At 40.5% G+C, this 20,786-nt stretch overlaps 2 protein-coding genes across 2 annotated transcripts; both read left to right on the forward strand.

The window, feature by feature from the left end:
• The first annotated feature begins 1,007 nt into the window (after nucleotides 1-1,007).
• On the forward strand, nucleotides 1,008-7,661 carry LOC141806657 (interferon-inducible GTPase 5-like). The gene is made up of 5 exons (XM_074692282.1): nucleotides 1,008-1,078; nucleotides 1,381-1,921; nucleotides 4,337-4,518; nucleotides 4,919-5,492; nucleotides 6,809-7,661. The coding sequence occupies exons 2-5, from the start codon at nucleotides 1,396-1,398 to the stop codon at nucleotides 7,474-7,476; spliced, it is 1,950 nt and encodes a 649-aa protein (XP_074548383.1). The 5' UTR covers nucleotides 1,008-1,078; nucleotides 1,381-1,395; the 3' UTR covers nucleotides 7,477-7,661.
• A 4,724-nt stretch (nucleotides 7,662-12,385) lies between these two features.
• Nucleotides 12,386-20,054, forward strand: LOC141806672 (uncharacterized). Its single transcript, XM_074692301.1, has 2 exons — nucleotides 12,386-12,692; nucleotides 17,909-20,054. The coding sequence occupies exons 1-2, from the start codon at nucleotides 12,524-12,526 to the stop codon at nucleotides 19,924-19,926; spliced, it is 2,187 nt and encodes a 728-aa protein (XP_074548402.1). The 5' UTR covers nucleotides 12,386-12,523; the 3' UTR covers nucleotides 19,927-20,054.
• The last annotated feature ends 732 nt before the right edge of the window (nucleotides 20,055-20,786 follow it).

Below are 20,786 nucleotides of genomic sequence, written 5' to 3' on the forward strand. Positions count from 1 at the left end.
CAGACAATACTCAAGCCAAAAAATCTTACGTCTATACCACGGAAAACGTGCATCAGGTCCTGTCCAGAAAGCAGGAATGAACCAGGGAGAGTTAACAGTTAAACTGTTTTATCTTGCACTTCAGTTTATTTAAATTAAAGAATAAAAAAATGAATCCTGGCAGTTGTTAGATTTTATTTGGACTTTTATAAATTCAATTTTAAAAATTATAAACTGAGAGAACTGTTTGTTTTATTTTTGACTTAATAGCAGAGTGACTGTGCTCTCTTTGATCAAACTGATGTGTCACTGTTCATTGAAATTTTATGTATGAACAGTACTAGGATCAGTACTCAATATCAGAGAGTACCCGAGAAGAAGTACTTGTAGTGGTATCGGTCTGAAAAAAAAGGTGGCTTCACACATCCCTAATTCTTACTTTAGTTTAATAATTTAACTAAACTTTTTTTGCACATGAACAAAACACTGCAAAACCCCAAGTACAGAAACAGAACCAAACTCAGTGTTCATACAGCATAAATGTCCTCAGTGCAGGTTGGCTTGCAGAAAAATCACTGAAAACAGCCACTCTTATTTTAAAGTGGAGTCACAAAGAACAAAGTTGTAAACATGTCTCTGCCCCTTTACTTTAATTGTATTTCTTTAATTTCACCTCAACATTTTTTAAATGAATTACACAGTCATAAAAACCAAAACCTCTGGTTTTCATTATTGTCTGAAGTGACACTCTTACATTTAGGAAAATGTGTCCCTCCACAGGAAGCATGAGGTGACATGAAGTGTCCTGGTTTTAAATTCTGTGGTTGGAGGGTTCACACTCATCTGGAGGAAAGAGTGTGTGAGAGCAGCTGATGGGAGTAAGACCAGTTATTTAGCACAGGGGTAATCTGATTGGTTACTGCTCAAAGAGCTGGACTCTCTGATAAAGTTATGTTGAACTAAATCTCTCTGCGGGTGTTTTTCTGACAGTGTTTCTGCTTTGGTCTGATCTGTTTCTCCGTCAGGACTCCAGGGTGAGGAGCTTCAAATCTTCAGCACAAGTCCACGAGCTGCTGATCACAGTGAGAAACAGGTACAGGTAGGTCAGAGATGATGAGGATTCATGAGACTTTAAATCAGCTGTTTATTTTGACAGCTCAGCTTTTTACAGATACTGTATTTCTAGCTAAAGTGTTGCTCTACAGTCAGTGGTGTGCATATGGTGTCTGTGCTGATATCACTCTTTAAAGTAACTGAATCAAGCTTCATGTGTTGCTGTTTTATCACATACTGTTTTTGCATCTTGTGGTTTGTTTGTATGAGGTTAACTAACCCAGTGCTACATTTCTGCATGTTTACCAGAAGATAACTGTGGCTTTGTCACTTTTCTTTTACTCACAGTTTTCAAAAAGCACCATGGGAAATGTGTCAGCTCTACAGAAAAATGATGGAGCCTCAGCTGCTGCAAAGAGTCAGGAGTATTTGGACATGGAGGAAAACTTTCCTTTAAATATTGCTGTGACAGGAGAGACTGGCTCTGGTAAATCCAGCTTTGTTAACGCCTTTAGAGGAGTAGACAACAGGGATGAGAGAGCCGCTCCTACTGGTGTTGTAGAAACCACCATGGAGGTCACACCGTACCCCCATCCAACGTTTCCAGATGTCACACTGTGGGATCTTCCTGGTATCGGCTCCAAAATGTTTCCAGCAGATGGTTACCTGAAGCTGGTTGGATTTGAGAAGTTTGACTTCTTCATCATCGTCTCAGCTGATCACTTCAGGGATAATGATGTGAAGTTGGCGAAGGAGATTCAGAAGATGGGGAAGAAGTTTTACTTTGTTCGCTCAAAGACTGATGTTAACATATGTTTGGAGGAAAGCCGTCAGAGGGAGTCTAACATGGAGATGTACCTCACACAAACCAGGGAGAGCTGCATTCAGGGTATGTGATGTATTTAAAAAAAAGAAGAGAGTTAATGATCTATTTTACTTTACTTCTTAAAATGTTTTCAAGAAAAAAGGCCTTGAATTTTATTTGAATTCCAAAATCCATTTCTCAGATCACAAAGATCAGACACCTTTCTTCTCACTGTTAGCTTGCAGCGAGCTTAGTCACAGCCTGAAAGCCTCAGATCCATGATCCAGTGCATGAGAAAGCACATGGTGTGTCTCTGACACATGATGCAAGAAACAAATACAGAAAAAAATACAATGACCATGAGATTATGATTTTTGACATTTTGACAATGTACAGGTAAAAAGGGAAAGACATTAAAAAAACCTACATATTTACTTTTCAAAGAGATGTTTTATTGAATGTATAAAAAAAATAATCATTCCATACTTTTATTCTGAAAGAAAACATACCCAGGTAGTTTTTCCTCTTACTCCTCTGAATTTGAGTTAATTTGTTAACGTCCCAGCATTAATACTTTATAGTACAGCTAGTAGGACTTTTTTCTTGCCTTTCTTGGTCCCAACCTGTAGACTGCTATTGTCTTAGCACACACACTGTTCTCCTCTCACATTTGTCCCAAATAATGTCCTGAATCATCAGCCCAGGAAGTCAGCAACATGGTGAACATAGTTAGTGCTTTTAAACTGCTAGTCTCATTTACCCATCCACACAACGTTCACACACTGATGGCAGAGTTTTTTTTCTGTTACAGGAACCATTAGCTCATCTACCACATTCACACCCATCTACACACCACTAACCAACAGAGGGAGCAGTTTGGGTTTCAGTGGCTGTTTTCCAAACCACCTACTACATACTACATGTGAATGTAGTATGTAGTAGGCACTACATACATTTTTTTTTGCCTTCAATATAAATATACAAACAAGAAATTAGCAGATATTGGCATTTAGTTATTTTGTTAATCAAATCAAACAGAATCATCAAACTTGATTTCTAATCTTGCACAAAAAGTTATATCATTGACTGAAAACAAATCTGAAAGGGATTTTTATTTTTTACAGCTGATGTAAAAAAAACACTTCCATATAATCCACGCATGGTTGAAAAAAAGTGAATAAGTGGTTTATACCGGCTAATGAATTTGTAGAAGTAAACACCTCTTTAACGACTGGAAAAACAAGATTTACTGGTGTTTCTCTTCACTTCACTCCTATCTCACAAACTGTCTAACCTTAGTGTTGTGTTGTTATTATAATGCTGACTCATTCCAGTAGATGGCGGTAATTCACCCAAACCTGTCACCACATGGACAAACAGTGTTAGCGCCGTGCATTGTGGGAAACAGTATGCCAGGTTGACTGGTCCGTTGCATACTGAGAAATTTTCCTGGATCAGAATGACATCTGGGGATTTTCAGTATACTTCAGATTTTGCAAGTTTTCACACACTGACTACTATGTACTGAATTTCAGCCAAAATGGTGGGCACTGCTAGTGTAGTAGGCAGTTTGGAAAACAGCCAGTGTCTTGCTCAAGGACACTTCAGCATGTGACTTCAGGAGCTAGAATTGAACCCCCAACCTTCAGATTGAGAGGAGACGACTCTACCACTGAACCACATGTGCCCTGAAAAACAACAACAACAACAAAAAACAACAACAACAACAACAACAACAACAACAACAACAACAACAACAAAAAACAATTTAAAAAAACATTTAAAAAAACAAAATACAATAAAAAAAAAACAATTAAAAATAATTAATTAAAAAACAATTAAAAAAATCAATCAAAAACCAATTACAAAAATTAAACTTAAAATTATATCATAAAAAGAAGAAGAAGAAAAAAGATTACATAATAATAATAAAAAAGAATCTAAAAATACTTAAATGACTGTTTTAAACCTTAACTTCATGAGACACTGGGGTGTTGGATGCGGTTGAGTTTTTCATACCTTGTCATGAAGTTGAGTTAGGGTTATTTGAATGAATGTAAAAACATTAGAGCTGCACAGAGCCAGTGCACCTGTGTGTTTGTTGCGCACATGGACACAATAAAGAGTGGGTTATTAAAATAATTTACTCCAGCTCCCCATAATTACAGAAACACAAGCACAGACGTTGTCTTTTCTAGCGAGCAAAACACGACAGTTGTGGCACATCAAAGACTACGAACTCGCAAAACCTCAACATGAAGTCACCTCTTTGCATGAACAGAAGTCTGGTTTCTCTTAAAAACATAATCCATTTGTGTTGCTGCACTGACACTCACATTTTTATTACTTTTGCTCACCTGCTAATACAGAAACACAAGCACATCAGCTCATCGTTGCATAGTATTCATTTGTATTAAACTGCTGCTAAGCTCAAACCACTGAAAAGAAAGAAGCATGTGTTTTTATTTATTTATTTTTTTGTCTCTTTGTTTGACACAGGTCTTCAGAGACAAGGTTTGAAGTCTCCTCAGGTCTTCCTGGTGTCCAGCTTTGATCCCCACCTTTATGATTTTCCTGTCTTGGTGGAGACCTTGAACAGAGAACTTCCTGAACTCAAGAGAGACGCCTTTCAGTCAGCCATGCCAAACGTCAGCCCTGAGAATATCGATGGGAAGAGAAAGGTTTTTGATGCAAAGATAAAATACTTTGCTGTGCTGTCTGCAGCTGAAGCTAAACCACTGCCCATGCTTTCTGCTGCTGTTAAATTTTGCTGGTGCTGTCACTCAATATGCATGTGTTATTCTCTATGACAAAACCACCATTTAGATCCATTTATTCATGTTAAAAAAATACCTTTATCAATGAAACCCTGAAATGATGTTACAGCCAGTTGTCTGTTTTTAATGCAGAAGTAAAATCACATAAAATGACTCCAGAAGTAACTTTAATATATGATGTCACACATTTTATTGAATGAAAACTTTGAATTGATGCACTACATCCTGTAAACTGCAGTTTAAACATTTATTTAACTACTGAATTGCAGATAATAGTGCCTGAGAACTTTTCTGTTACTTTCAGATGTCAGGAAGCATCACAACAGATTTACGCAACAGAGAACAAATTGAAGAAGAAATAAGAGAAGCTTTACAAAACAATGATCGGGCCTCAGCTGCTGCCAGGATCCAGACGTACCTCAAAAGGGAAAAAGATATTCCTTTGCATATCGCTGTCACTGGAGAAAGTGGTGCTGGTAAATCTACCTTTGTTAACGCCATCAGAGGCATAGACAGCAGGGATGAGAGAGCTGCTCCTACTGGCACAACAGAGACAACGAAGAACGTCACATCATACCCTCATCCAAACTTTCCAAATGTAGTGTTCTGGGATCTCCCTGGTGTTGGCACTATGAAGTTTCCAGCAGCTGAGTACCTCAAGCTGGTTGGGTTTGAGCGGTTTGATTTCTTCATCATCATCTCGGCTGATCGCTTCACAGAAAATGATGTGAAGCTGGCGAAGGAGGTTCAGAGGATGGAGAAGAGGTTCTACTTTGTTCGCTCAAAGATCGACAATAACATACGAGATGAGAGGAGAAGTCAGAGGGAGTTCAGTGCAGAGAGGACTCTCCGACAAATCAGGGAGAAATGCGTTCAAGGTGAGCCACATCTCTCGTGAAAACAGAATAGAGACAACACAGGATGAAAGAGTAATGGTCTATTTTTACTGCAATGGTTTTATTGTTTTTAAGAAACCAGTTCTGTCAGCTTTGATTTTAAAGGGGCTGTGAGGAGTTTGTAAGTGATCATGGTAAAGTCTCCCTTCTATTTATATGCCAAATCTTAACCCACTCTTTAAAATGAGATTATCAGCGCCAATACACGTTACTTTGAAATGTGTCTTTCGAGTGGGACACGTCCCGAAGTCGAGAGTCTCTATGACAGCACCACGCTGGCTGACAAAGTTTAGTGGTGAGGAGAGTGATCTGTGTTTTTCTCTGATGACAACATTTTTTTTATTGATTTTGTAGAAATCATGTACACAGGAGCCTAACTGTCAGACAGAAAAAGGACAGGAGAGCAGAGGAAAGTTAAACAGAAGACAGATAGAGCACGAGCTAAAGGCTAACACAGGTGCTGAACTGTGATAGTGTTGACCTCATAAAACCATAATTAAAACTTTTTCATACTTTTTAAGGGCCCTACTTTTCCCACAGTTGATTTATCAGCCTTTTAATACTTTTGAAGACTCCGTGGACACCCTGTCCAACCCACAGTCAGCAGTTATTCTGCATTGGTCTGTTCAAACTTGAGAGTCTATCAATAAAATAAAGAGTGAGGTTACGTTAGCTCTGATTGGTAGATGACTGGCAGGACATGACGAGGAATCACTAATGTTACACATTACAGACATGTCTTAGAGCACCAGGCTGCCAGTAACACTTAATATAGCAGGCTAATAAACTAAGGCACAAACTGACAAAGTCTGTTTGTTGTCGCGTTTTAAAAAACAGTTACAAAACTGTTGATAAATATCTTAACTTGTTGAAACACGTCTTCACGAGAGTGTGTGTGAGACACCGAGCCAAAAGGTGGCGTTGCAGTCCAATTTAAACAGATCCTCCTCACAGCACAATTAAGTATTGGTTCATCAAATTACGGTGACCGGTCAAACATCAATTTACACATTACTTGAAGCATGCTCAGCAGATAGAAACAGCTTTCATGTAAAACTTGAGAAATCTAAAACCCCAAGGCCTCAGACCAAGAATGATAACTTTTCACTTGGCCTGCACATGATCTTCCTCATCACGTAGCGGATTACTGGGTGATAAAGCAAAAGTTAAGTCGTCAGAGCAACTCTAACCTGCGCCAACAAAAACACCTTTTCATAAGAAAGAGCCTAAACGGGAAAACAAAAACAAGCTTCTCTTCTAAGCTTCTCTTTTTTCTTTCTTTCTTTTTCTCAACACAGGTCTGGAGGAACTTGGTGTGGAGTCTCAGGTCTTCCTGGTGTCCAGCATTGACCTCCACCTCTATGACTTCCCTCTCCTAGCTGAGACCCTGGAGAGAGAACTTCCTGAACTCAAGAGGGACTCCTTCCTGTTAGCCATGCCAAACATCAGCCTAGAGGTTATCAAAAGGAAGAAAAAAGCTTTTACTGTCAAAGTCATTTTAGCTGCTACTCTCTCTGCAGCTGTAGCAGCTGTTCCACTTCCTGGTCTCTCTGTTGCTGTTGATGTACCCCTGCTGGTCAGGATTATCAAGGAGTATGTAAGCGTGTTTGGTCTTGACACCCCATCACTGCAGAGGTTAGCCAACCACACAGGTGTTCCTTTAGATGATCTGATGAAAGTCATAAAGTCGCCACTGGCAGCAAACGATGTGACTTCTGATCTTGTGTCAGGTTTGCTTGCTCAGCATCCCAGCATGTCTGCTCCAGAGATACCAGACGGATTTTTCCCAGACGTGACCACTGTGATAAAAGTTCTTGGGATCCTCACATCGATGACGCTGTCTTTTACCACAACATACAGAGCTCTTAAAAGTTGTCTCAGTGAGCTTGCTGATGATGCACAGAGAGTTTTCCAAAGGGCCCTGAGTTTGAACACCACAGAGAGAGAAAGGCAAAATGAAAGTTAATGTGTAAATTTAACTTTCTGTAACCCTTTGGGATTTTGAGACATCGCTTTTTTATTCCATAACTTTTACCTTTAAGAGATAGAGATGAGTTGTTTAAAGTGGGATCGTACAAAGTAAATTCAAACAGAAATGCTCTGGGCTGAACAATCAGTGGATCAACTTCACTTCTGACTACAAACAGCAAACACACCTGATGTCACCAAGTTTCTGCTACTGAGAATCTGTGAAGGGAATATGGTCGCTGACAGACCAACAAAACTTCCCACTAAGCGTAGCTACTGTTAGCCAGTTAGCTTGAGACACGACCATAGACTGTCCTAAAATGAGGTCGCCTTAAAAACTGCTCCCCCTGGTGGCTGGCTGCAGTATAGGTCAAAAAGTCCATCTCCCCAGTCATTCCAGATGGGCTGTGGTCAAACTTAAAAAAATTGATACACCTCTTGGAAATGTTTCTAACATCCGATTGATGTGGTGATTTTGAAGATATCATTTGGCTGCCTTGTATCGAAGTCCTCTTTTTTCTGAAAAGTTTCGTTTTCATTAGTTATATGAGGTTAAAAACACGGCTTTACGTCCCGTTTAACGATGATGGACAGCTGGTGTTCTTGTGTATTTTTTTTCGGGGATTGTAAAATATGTCGGGGGTAGAGTCAAGAAGTGATTAGACTCTTGAAAGAAAAAAAAATTATTATTTTTGTCACCCGGCACCACTCAGTTTCTCCCAGAATCCCTCATTGTCTCTACTGCACCGACTCTGACTGTCTATGGGCATGACGACCAAGTGGTACAGAAAAAGTACCTCAAGTTTATGTTAGTGCATATTGTTTTAAAGCAGTACATGCTAACCAAAAGTGCCCAACCAGCAAGACAGAAAACATTTACAGAAGCTTTCCCTCATAACCTCTCATTTATACTTCTCTGTGTTTTTGTCTCCTCCTTGAACAGCCAATGTAAAGCTCCTGTTTGTGTTGATTTTGGTGCCCCCCGTGGAAAAACTGGTACGTCAAATCTCTTTAATGATTTAGTCCTGTATGAGTCATTTTTTGTTTCTAAAACAGCTGTTTTTAGAAATGTACTCAAGGTTGCAAAATCTGCTGTTCCCATTGGAATTGAGACACTTTTTAGTCACAACTATGACTAGATGTTATCATCTGCAGGTTAAATGGACCAGTCTTGCTGTAAAGTAAATAAATGATAAAAATGAGTATCATGAACAAACTACTTTACTTTACATCTGGATGGAGTAGGTAGTGCATACTGTCTACACCTTTTGAATGTAGTATGTGGTGTGACTGTTCTGTATGAAGCTTTGCTGGTTTTCAGTTTCAGGGAAGCTGAAGCTGAAAGAAAAACTGCTTCTTTCTCAGTAACTTTTGTAACTTCTGTTTTATTATTATTATTATTTTTACTTAACCGTTTTTTTCTGTCATGAATCCATATTAGTTCAGCTATTTCATTATCTTAGATAATGTGTGTGTATTGTTGCTCAAGTGTGTTTTGATTGTAGTTGTTTTTCTTAAGAAAGGTGAGGTCCTTGTGTATTAGGCTGGTGGCTCATTGACCCCCCTGACACACCCTTTGTATTTCTTTAAAATCAGATCTTTTGCAATTTTATACGTGATAAATAAAAGTATAATCTATTCATGGTTTGGAAAAAAGTGAATAAGTGGTTTGTATTGAATTTTGTAACTTATTTAGGAGTAAACAGTTAATTATAAGATGGTCTTTTTTATGACTGGAAGTGATAAGATTTACCAATCTTTCTTTCACATCACTTCTCTTCTATCTCACAGATTAACGTTATACATTTTGCAATATTGTAATTGTAATGTTAACTCATTCCAGTGGGTGGCAGTAATGTGCAGCAAAAGAAGACAAACAACTTAAGCACCTTATATTGTGGGAAACAGGATGGTAGGTATGGCTCGAGGTAGACAAACACATGTACAAAAACAACAGCCAGAGCTCCAGAATCCACTTCTCAGTCCAGCTGCTGAGTTCATTTGACCCTTATTTTCCTAAACAGTTCACAGAGAGAAAAACTTCATCTGAGATGAAATAATACAAATATTGGATTAACACTCACCACGCTTCACTTTCCTGCTCTGTTCTCTGACACTAAAGAAAGACTAAACTGACTTAAAGGCAGGGTTGGCAGTCCTGAAGAACTATGAATCTGAATGTAGCATCTGGTCAGGACTCCGCTGAGCCCCTCCTCCCACCCCCCTTGCAGCTCCTCCAAAGCTTGCATGAGAGCTGCTGATTCGCGGCTATGATTGTTAATGACTGAAAGACGGACTCAGCACATCATTTTCTGTTTTGCACTACATCAAGTCATGTCTCATTTAGAGGTGGGGAAACACCAAAATGTTAAAACGTAAAAACGTAAATCTAAATAATGAACAAACTTGACTTTTATTAGTACTCACAACTGTCATGCTTGCATTACCCACTTATACCTGTGACACGATACCAGGAGTGAAGCTATAATACAAATAGCACATGTACATTTTCTGTAGGACTTACTAAATATCACGATTTTTGCTTGTCAGAGCCCCTGAGGTGAGAGTTTATTAGACTCTGATCCAGACTACAGCCCAGAGCCAACCTGTCAACTGAGCGGTCCTAGTGCCCGTAGTGTACAGCTGGCCATGCAGACAGGCAGCCACACACACAGAGGGCCTTTTTCAAACCGCCCCCTACACACTCCCCCTCCACGACCGAGTGCACTCTGTCACGGAGTCACACTCGCAACTGAATGAAGTTCACTTCATCAGGGTGTAGGGTATAAATACAGCTTTGGGACAGAAACTTCACTCGATCTCAGGCGGAAACAGATAGACAAAGATAAAAAAAAGAAAATATAACGTAGAAAATACAAAAGAAACTTACTCCCACGGTTCTTTGGCTGCATTTATTTTTTTATTGAAGAGTTTTTCATGTTTCACTCTCACTTGAATGAATTCTTTTGTTTTCGTGAAAGTCCCTGTAAATATTAGACACTCAAATACACACAAAGGGCCTTTTTCAAACCGCCCCCTACACACTCTCCCTACCCACTAACCCTCCGTTTGCGCATTCTCGCGGAGGGTCCGCCACATTAAGGGCCATCCCAAACTGATCCGCGGGGAGGGGTAGTGGGCTCTAAAACCCTCCACAAGCGAGTCTGCATCGATGCCGACTCGCTGAACACGTGCAGCGCTGAATTGTGTCCGGTGTCAGCCATGGAGGAAGCAACATACAAATGTAAGTTCCACGCACATGTGCCTGCACAAATACTGTAAAACTAACAGAAATATTTAATGAGTGCAGATGTTCACAACTTTAGATGTACATGTCATTGATTAAGGCCTGCCTTGCATTTGTTCAGACAGTTCGTGTGTATTTGAGTGTCTAATATTTACTGGGACTTTCACAAAAACAAAAGAATTTATTCAAGTGAGAGTGAAACATAAAAAATTCTTCAATAAAAAAATAAATGCAGCCAAAGAAGCGTGGGAGTAAGTTTCTTTTGTATTTTCTACGTTATATTTTCTTTTTTTTCTTTGTCTTTTTCCGCCTGAGATCTAGTGAAGTTTCTGTCCCAAAGCTGTATTTATACCCTACGCCCTGATGAAGTGAACTTCATTCAGCTGCGAGTGTGACTCCGTGACGGAGTGCACTCCGTCGTGGAGGGTGTGTGTGTAGGGGGCGGTTTGAAAAAGGCCCAAACTGTCTGAACAAATGCAAGGCAGGCCTTAATCAATGACATGTACATCTAAAGTTGTGAACATCTGCACTCATTAAATATTTCTGTTAGTTTTACAGTATTTGTGCAGGCACATGTGCGTGGAACTTACATTCGTATGTTGCTTCCTCCATGGCTGACACCGGACACAATTTTGCGCTACACGTGTTCAGCGAGTCGGCATCGGTGCAGACTCGCTTGTGGAGGGTTTTATTGCCCACTACCCCTCCCCACGGATCGGTTTGGGATGGCCCTTAATGACCCTCCGCGAGAACGCGCAAACGGAGGGTTAGTGGGTAGGAAGAGTGTGTAGGGGGCGGTTTGAAAAAGGCCCAGGGGGTGCGTCTCAAAGCTCCAAAGTTCAATCCTTCCTTCCTCCACTTGCGTCGTTCTCTTGCGTCTTAGTCCCTCCCACCAGAGATGCATGGGAGAGACGCGAGGAAATAAAGAGAGGAGAGAGGAACGGAGGAGATTTATTTTTAGAGCAATGGGACATCCTCTCCTTCGGAACGTCACATGAAGCCACGTGTTTCAGTGATGACGGCATCAGCTGATCACCTCTGGATCATCTGTCAGTCAGCTCTAACAGCTGTTTGTTCGTCTGCATATGTGCGCTGTAATAACTCTGATCAAACAGAAACAGTAACAGAGCTTTGTCTATTCCTTTAACCAGTTAAAAAAACACGTTACCATGAAGAAAACCTACTCTGTGTTTATTCTGTGTGCTGTTTAGAAGCACACGGATCACTTTTCCGGTAAAATGCGTAATTGTGAGATTATTTATGAATTATTTACCCTTTATCTTGAGCCCATCTGATCGTGAACTCAGAGTTCACGATCAGATAAAGTGGGTTATATTACTATCAATATGACCCACCTTATTGTGTCTCAGGAAGATATTATTGATCAGTCAGTTTTCTGTATTAATCCGCTGTTATATTGATTTGATGATGGTTGTGTTTAGTGTTTTGTGCTTTAAACTCACAGCGAACACTTAATTACCTGATTTATGATGAGTTTCTGAACGATCCTCTGTGCCTGTCCTCAGCTCGTTTTTTCCTCTCATTAAACTCCGTTGTGTGTTTGTGAAGTTGAAATATCTTCACTCCAGTGGACTGTATGTAAGAATATAAGCTGTCATCGGCCTGTGGAGGGCAGCATTACGCGCCCGCGTACAGCCTACCGGAAGCCAGAAGAAGAAGAAGGAGGAAGTTTTCCCTTAAAACGAGCCGCTCCTCGTGGGGAACTCTGAAAATCCGCTCGGAGAAAGACACCTTCGACTAGTGATCTTTTTCTTCTTTGACTCTTGGGTTTCAGAAGATGTTTAGATTTAAAGAAGTTAAAGATTTATTCGAGCGGCGGCTGCACGCTGCGGTCATCAGAGACCTGGGAGGACGAAGAACAGTATCTGGATACGAAGAGGAGCTCCAGCGCCAAAGAAAACTACTGGATGTGATTTTAATCCCTGAGATAAAGCTGCACAGAGCAGGTGAGTTTCTGAAAATGTGTGTGTGTGGTATTGTTTCAGGGAATAGCGCCAGTAGCTAAGGTTCATTGACTTAAGCTCTGACCAGGTAATGCAAAAACCACCATGAACACCCCTGGAAATGTGGAATCTACTGTTGATTCATTTTGTGGAAAAGGAAGGCTGATGTGAGCTTTGTGGTGTTTTGGTGATCGTACTATTTCTTCTAATTGATCATTTATTTTTAAGCTTTAACACGAACACAACACGGTAGTCTAACTGCGATCAAGCCAGCCGCACTTTCCACGTTCGCGGTCAAATGAGCCACGCTTACATTTCGAGTGCGCAACCGTTAACAGCATTACGTAGATGCGTCACGCTGTTTGTACTTCCGCTTTTCAAAATAAAGGGATACAAATGAATGTCGTTCATATACCTTTTTTACTGCAACAACGAGGAGACAGATACTCGACAGGCTATGCTAAATAAAGTTCTGATTCAAATATAACACAGAGGCTTTGTTTTCTTAGATTTTGTGTGATGCACAACACTTTTGATCATTAAATCATCAAGTTTTTTACTGCACCAATCTGGAAAAAGAAAATAGCAAAGTATCATATTTATTCCAGGAGAATGCATATTTCACCATTTTTGACTGACTGTAAATACAGTTTGATCAATAATTCCTGGCTGGGGATGGTATATTTGACTTTTACTCATCCAACACTACAGTTGCACTTTGAGCCTGCGTTTGTTGTCTGATGTCCGGTCTCTGGGGCTCTTTCTAATTGTCTGTTGTCATCCTCAGTGAGAATGAATGTCGTAATCATCAAGATAAATATCAAACATGTTTGAAAATTATCGGGGCGGCCCCGACGAGTCTGTGAGACGATCGTGGGGCTAAAGATTCATCTGTCAATTGCTCACACTAGAAGATAATCTTGCCTGAAAGTCGGGCCGATTTTAGCCCCCGACCAGATTTCTTCCCCAATTGTCGGGAGGACCGAATCTGGGTTAAATCGGGGCGAGAGTCCTGTAGTGTGAGCCAGGCTTTAGAGACGGGGCCCAGTAGGAGCGCAGGCTGCTCTAGCATGCATTGAAATGTGTGTGATGCGTTGCTATGGTAACAAGCGGAGTGATACAATGGTGATTTAACTTGCCGAACTAACTGTCAACTGGCGTGCATTCCACCAATCTAATGCACGCCAGAGAACCAAGTAGGGCTCTCAGGTCTGCAGGTAGTCGTCTTTAATGGTACCTAAAGTTAGAACTAAAACATATGGGGAAGCCTCTTTATATTATTATGGCCCCGGTCTGTGGAACAGCCTACCTTAAGACCTGAGGGTCGCTCCTACTGTTCATATTTTTTCAAGTAAACTCAAGACCTGCCTTTTTAGTCTGGCTTTTAGCTGATTGTATTTAGTATAAATTTTTGTTCTCATTTTATTCATTTAAATCCTCTTAACCTGTTTTATTTCTCCTTTGAAGACAAGATCTATTACTTTTAATTTAATGACCTGCTCTGCTTTAGCTGTTTTTATTACCCATCGAGTGTAAGGCTATCTCATTTTACAATATTACTTATTCAAATTGTATTTTATTTATTTTCCATGTCCTACAGACAAATTACTCTATCTTTAGACTCACCCTGTGCTCCTCTGCCCTGACTCATACATATCAATAGGGATGGCGAAGTGACTATTGTTAATTTATTATTATCGTTATATAAAAAATCAATAATCATAAACTACTGTTAGCGAGGGCTAGAGTTAAATTTTAACTACCATCAGTAATAAAAACTTACTTTTTGGAAAAACTTCCTGATATCTATTCTTTATTGATGGTTTAAATAAGGACTTCTTGTGTCTTGCTTTACTCCCAAGTCCATGACAAGAAGATAGCCTCCATCATTTTGACTTTCTGTCCAGTAACAAGGAGGAAGAGACGGATAAAGCCTGTCCACCGCTCCTAGCTTAGCTCAAACACTGGGAGTCAATATGAAAGTTTAACCTGTCTCTGCCTCATCATCAGATAAACTTTTCAGCCCTCCAAACAGTCTTGTGTGCCCTTTGTGAGTTGTTCTTACCTCATTAGTTAAGCTAGCTTCTACTATCAAAGTATTATCTTCTTCCACTACTAAACAGATGCTTTGTTTCGCAACTTTTGTTGTCCTAGTACCACAATGGTTTTCACCGGAGATGGGACGTTCTCGAACGAGTCGACTCTTTTGAACAGCACTTTTAAACAAAAAGAACCAATTTGCTGTTCTGTGTCAGCCCTTTGTTTCCAAGCCATTACTGAATGCAAACAGAACAAACTGTAACTGTGAATCAGTTCTCACTGTTCATTTGTAAAAGCTATTCTAAAGACTAGACTTGTTCGGGATTTAACATCTCCCACGAAAACCACCGCAGGTGTGAGTAGTATGTTAAATAGAATTACCTCAAATTATTTAGGGGGCTTAATGATATTTTAGGGGGGCTTCAGCCCCTCAAATTAGGCCTAATGACGCCACTGTTGGGTACAATGTTGCGAGCAGAATTTCTGTGTTTACACTCCTAGTAGATACTGTAGCCTGAGAACCTGGAAAATATATATACATAAATATATATATGATAGTGTATGGCAGTAATGTGACAATCAATCAGTGTTTCTTCCATTCTTTTAACTATTATGCTGTTTATACCTGGAATATGGCAACACCCCAACACTCAACTTCCCTTGAGTCTTTCTTCTCAAGAACACACTGGCACGCTGCCTCTCTTGTGGTTGGAGGAGGCTTTGCCAAAACAGACAACAGTAAAAGTTACATGTCTTATAAATCATAGCATCATGGCCTGACATAACAAGTGTTTCTCACAGAACAGAAAGACAACAAACATATGTGATCTTTGGAGTAACTTTAGTTATGAATAAACTGAAACATGTATGCTGCATGCGCACAGAAATTGACATCTGACGCATTGCCTCCGTATGAGCCCGCTGCTCCCTTCTCTCAGTAATGGCGCTCATTTCTGGTGTCCCTCAATCCATGTTCACCGTCACACACAAACGGAAAATCCCAGTCTACACATAATCCCTTGTCATAGCTATATTGGTGCGCATGAAATATTACCATCGGATTACCACAGTGTTTTCAGATGGACTCAGCCCAGAGAACGAGGCTACATCGTGCCGTGTGACATACAGGGACACTGCTAACATTACATGGGTGTGATCCGAGATGTATAATCACTCTCAGGATTTGTACCTTCAGCACAATGCGCTTAATTGCTCAAATTTACAATATTAGCAACATAAGCACATACTTACACTCTCTGGCGGACACTTAATGCCAGTGGCGGAGAAGATAGCACCTGCTGTAGGCGGGATGCAGAGGGTCTGCGGCGGACACGTAATGCCAGTGGCGGAGAAGATAGCACCTGCTGTAGGCGGGATGCAGAGGGTCTGTGGCGGGCACGTAATGCCGGTGGCCGCGGTGGTGGCACCTGCTGTTGGCGGGATGGGAGGATCCAGGCATTGAAGAGTCGGTTCTGCCCCACTGACCAGCGTCAGTGGACTCTTCAGAAATCCAGACTTTACCTGCTGATAGTTGCTGTAACTATCAGGGGTAAAGTGGACACTGCAGAGACGGGTGTTGGTGGTGATTTTGAACTCGCCACAGTAGCTCCTCTTCACAAAATGGATCCACCGTTTCCTTACTTTTTCATCCGTTGGGAACTTAAACAAGCTAACCGAGCCGTTACCCTGCACACTGTGGCATCCAGGAAAGATGCACGAGCGACGTGGAGGTGACATGTCTGATTAGCTAGCTGCAAACTGTGTTAAGTGTAAGAGATGCGATCCAAAACTCAAGTACGAGCGGGAAGACCGCCGATTCTAATGCGCCGAACGTATTTATACCCCTTCTGCATCAGGGGCGGGTTTATGCTAATGATGGCCGCGTTACGTAACGCGGCTAGCCTTTCTGACCCGCCCATTAAATCCTGGAAACTGAAACTCTGAAATGAGTTCGTGAGGCCTAGCTCCACAATTGAACTCTAAATGGTGGAATGGCTTTTATATGTTGTAAGGCACTTCATTTAGGACCTATTAAAGGTGTTAAGAAGAAAATGTCTGATTTTGCTTTACACGGCCTTTAAAGGAGGTGAGGATGCTGAACGGTGAAGCGCTTCATCATGTTTGTAGTGTTTCCTCCATGTGTGTGTGTGTGTGTGTGTGTGTGTGTGTGTGTCGGTAGTAAGCTTTATAGATGGGCTTTGAAACGTGTATTAGCTTTTAAAGCCGCTGCTTTGCAAACAGAGTAATGCCAAATTTAGTTCCATGCACCGGCTTTTCCGACGAGCTGCGGTCGGTTCACAGGAGCGCTGGAACTGGAAGCTATGTCTGTTACTGAATCTGTACGATCGCATGCTGCTTAAGAAATCAAACAGTGAGCTAGCCAGCAAGAGATTGGATAATTAAGATGCTCGTTAACAACTTTGTCGGACTGAAAACGGCCCAGCATCAACACACGTAGCTCATACAGGCTCACTGTCTAACTTTGCAACAACACACACACTTTGGAAAGAGAACAAGTCTCTGTCCACTCCTCAGAGAGGGGAGAGGACCCAGCTCAGTGGCTGCAGGCTCACAAGTTGCGGGAGTCAAAATGTCTCTGATTCAGACGAAAAATTGACTTGGAGTATCGAATCTTAAAACACATGGTAATGTTTACTGTTTGAAAACAGGGAGTATCAATATTTTCTCAGTATCCGTATATCGTGCAACCCTACAGGAAACCAACACCCCTGACCGTTCTCACCTGTCCCTAAACAATGCAACAAGCATCCCATGAAAACATGCAGAACCTGTTTCTGTCTACAGGAATGCAACAAGCAGCTATTTGGGCAAAAAAGAAAGCCCAGAAAACAAGTCCAGGATCAGTTAGATGATATATTTATTTCACAGTTCAGCCCTTTTTAGGTAATAAGACATGGAGAGAGTATTAGTAACTAAAACCAGAAATATTTATGTTTTAAATCTAAAAATCTGCTATGTGAAAAGAAGAGACATTTAGAGTAAGTAACAACAGTAATCTTCAAAGACATTATATATTTCTCAGTCTGTATCTGTCCATTTATTGGGAAAACAGCAGAGCTGATGATGAAGATCCTGAGTTTCTTTTCTTACAGGTTTGCGTTTCAACAAAGGTAAAATGATCTGATATCTGATTAATATTTGTTCACTGTTTCCTGCAGATGTTCAGCTACTTAAGGTGAAGAAAGAGGAGCTTCCCCCTGAGCAGCAGGAGAGGAGCCCCTATCCAGACCAGGAGGATAATGAGTCCCCACTCATTAACGAGGAGCAGGGGGAAGTGTGGATCGGTCAGGGAAGGGAGCAGCTTCAAGGTCTGGAGGAGGCTGATACCAATGTCCTGTTCACTAATGAAAATGATGAAGAGATACCTGAGTCCTCATTGCTTCATCAGAGAGGAACTGACCATATGGACACAGCAGCTGGTGGAGAGGACTGTGGAAGACAAAGCCCAGCAAAGACCTCAGATTCAGAAGCACCTGCCTCAAACAATAAGGAAGATACTGTAGAGTTGCACAATCATCCCAAGCCTGGTAAAACCAATCATGAGGTTTCTCTGACAATGGAAAAACCTTTCAGCAGCTCTGAATGTGGAAAAGGATTTTTCCAGAAAGGAAGTCTAAAAGCACACATGCTTGTTCACTCAAAAGAGAAACCTTTCAGCTGCTCTGAATGTGGGAAAAGATTTTCCCGAAAAGGACATCAGACCACACATATGCTTGTTCACTCAAAAGAGAAACCCTTCAGCTGCTCTGAATGTGGAAAAAGATTTCCCATAAAAGACACACTGAACAAACATATGCTTGTTCACTCAAAAGAGAAACCTTACAGCTGCTCTGAATGTGGGAAAAGATTTTCTCAAAAACGATATCTGACCAAACATGTGGTTGTTCATTCAGGTCAGAAACCATTCAGCTGTTCTGAATGTGGGAAAAGTTATACCCAGAAAGGAAGTCTGAAAGAACATATGCTTGTTCACTCAAAAGAGAAACGTTTCAGCTGCTCTGAATGTGGAAAAAGTTTTTTCCATGAAAGAAGTCTGACAACACATATGCTTGTTCACTCAAAAGAGAAACCCTTCTGCTGCTCTGAATGTGGAAAAAGATTCCCCAGAAAAAACGCAGTGACCAAACATATGCTTGTTCACTCAGGTGAGAAACCCTTCAGCTGCTCTGAATGTGGTAAAAGTTTTTCTCAAAAACGAGATCTGACCGCACATGTGCTTGCTCACTCAGGTGAGAAACCCTTCAGCTGCTCTGAATGTGGGAAAAGTTTTTTCTATAAAGGAGGTCTGAGAAAACATGTGCTTGTTCACTCAAAAGAGAAACCCTTCAGCTGCTCTGAATGTGGAAAAAGATTTCCCAGAAAAAACGCACTGACCACACATGTGCTTGCTCACTCAAGTGAGAAACCCTTCAGCTGCTCTGAATGTGGAAAAAGATTTCCCAGAAAAGACAAACTGACCCAACATATGCTTGTTCACTCAAAAGAGAAACCCTTCAGCTGCTCTGAATGTGGAAAAAGATTTTCTCAAAAACGAGATCTGACCGCACATGTGCTTGCTCACTCAGGTGAGAAACCCTTCAGCTGCTCTGAATGTGGAAAAAGATTTCCCAGAAAAGACACACTGACCACACATATGCTTGTTCACTCAAAAGAGAATCCTTTCAGCTGCTCTGAATGTGGTAAAAGATTTGCTCAAAAAGGAAATTTGACCGCACATAAGCTTGTTCATTCAGCTGAGAAAACCTTCAGCTGTTCTGAATGTGGGAAAAGATTTTCTCGAAAATATACACTGACTGCACACATGCTTGTTCACTCAAAAGGGAAATGTTTCAGCTGCTTTGAATCCGGTAAAAGTTGTTTCCATACAGAAGATCTGATTAAACATATGCTTGTTCACTCAAAAGAGAAACGTTTCAGCTGCTCTGAATGTGGGAAAAGATTTTCTCGAAAAGATACACTGACCAAACATATGCTTGTTCACTCGAAAGAAAGACCTTTCACCTGCTCTGAATGTGGGAGAGGATTTAATCAGAGACCAAATCTGATAAGACATATGCTTGTTCACTCAAAAGAAAGACCTTTTAGCTGCTCTGAATGTGGGAAAGGATTTATACAGAGACAAAATCTAGAAAAACATATGCTTGTTCACTCTAAAGAAAACCCTTTATTGCCTTGAATGTGATAAAGAATTTACTCTTATTAGAGATTTGAGCAAACACATGCTTGTTCACCTAAAAGAAAAACCTTTCAGCCTCTCTGCCTGTGAGAAAAGATTTTCCCCAAAAGGAAATCAAACCACACAAATGCTTTTTCATTCCAATGAATGACCTTATGTATGTTTGTTTAGGAATTTGACTTTACATGTTTCTTTCATTAGTAGAAAAACAGGCTTATCTGAATTTTTTTAAAATATATTTATTCTTTATATTTGTCCCGAACATACAAGATGTAAAGTGCCATAATTATCAGTCTCAAGTTCCCAATTGTACTATACTGCACTTTGAATAAAAGTTTAAAAAATACACTCTCAAAGTTGACATTTCTTCACATACATTGAAACGTTATCTGTTGGTTTCCAAAGGGGGTCCCCGGCCAGAGGCAAATGCTGTTTGTGGGGGCTTGTTATATTAAAGTTTGGGAACCCCTGGGTTAGACCACCTGTCATAAAAACCAGAAAACCATCCAGCACCATGAAGAGCTTTAATCCAAACTCTTTCTCAGAGTTCTCTGCACCTTACCATTTTGGACAGGAGAGGAGAGGAGAAACATATTTCTGTGTTTTGGACTGAAAGTCACTGAAATCTGGAAATAAAAGACAAATGAAAATAATGTCCTGAGCTATTTTTTTCTGCTGTTTTTTTCAAATACTTTGTTTTAACGTTCACAAATAACACCAGTAATTATATTCTTTGTAACACAGATATGACATAGACTGAATTAGTTAACCACTGTTTGTATTTTGGTTGGAAGATTAAGATGTGAGTCACAGTTCAGTTTTGTTGCATATTTACTGTTTATGGATACATGGTTAAAGAT

The sequence above is a fragment of the Halichoeres trimaculatus genome, unplaced genomic scaffold (assembly GCF_033239565.1).
Source record: "Halichoeres trimaculatus isolate MK-OKI-2021-1 unplaced genomic scaffold, fHalTri1.1 fHalTri1_scaffold_17, whole genome shotgun sequence".
Lineage (NCBI taxonomy): Eukaryota > Metazoa > Chordata > Actinopteri > Labriformes > Labridae > Halichoeres > Halichoeres trimaculatus.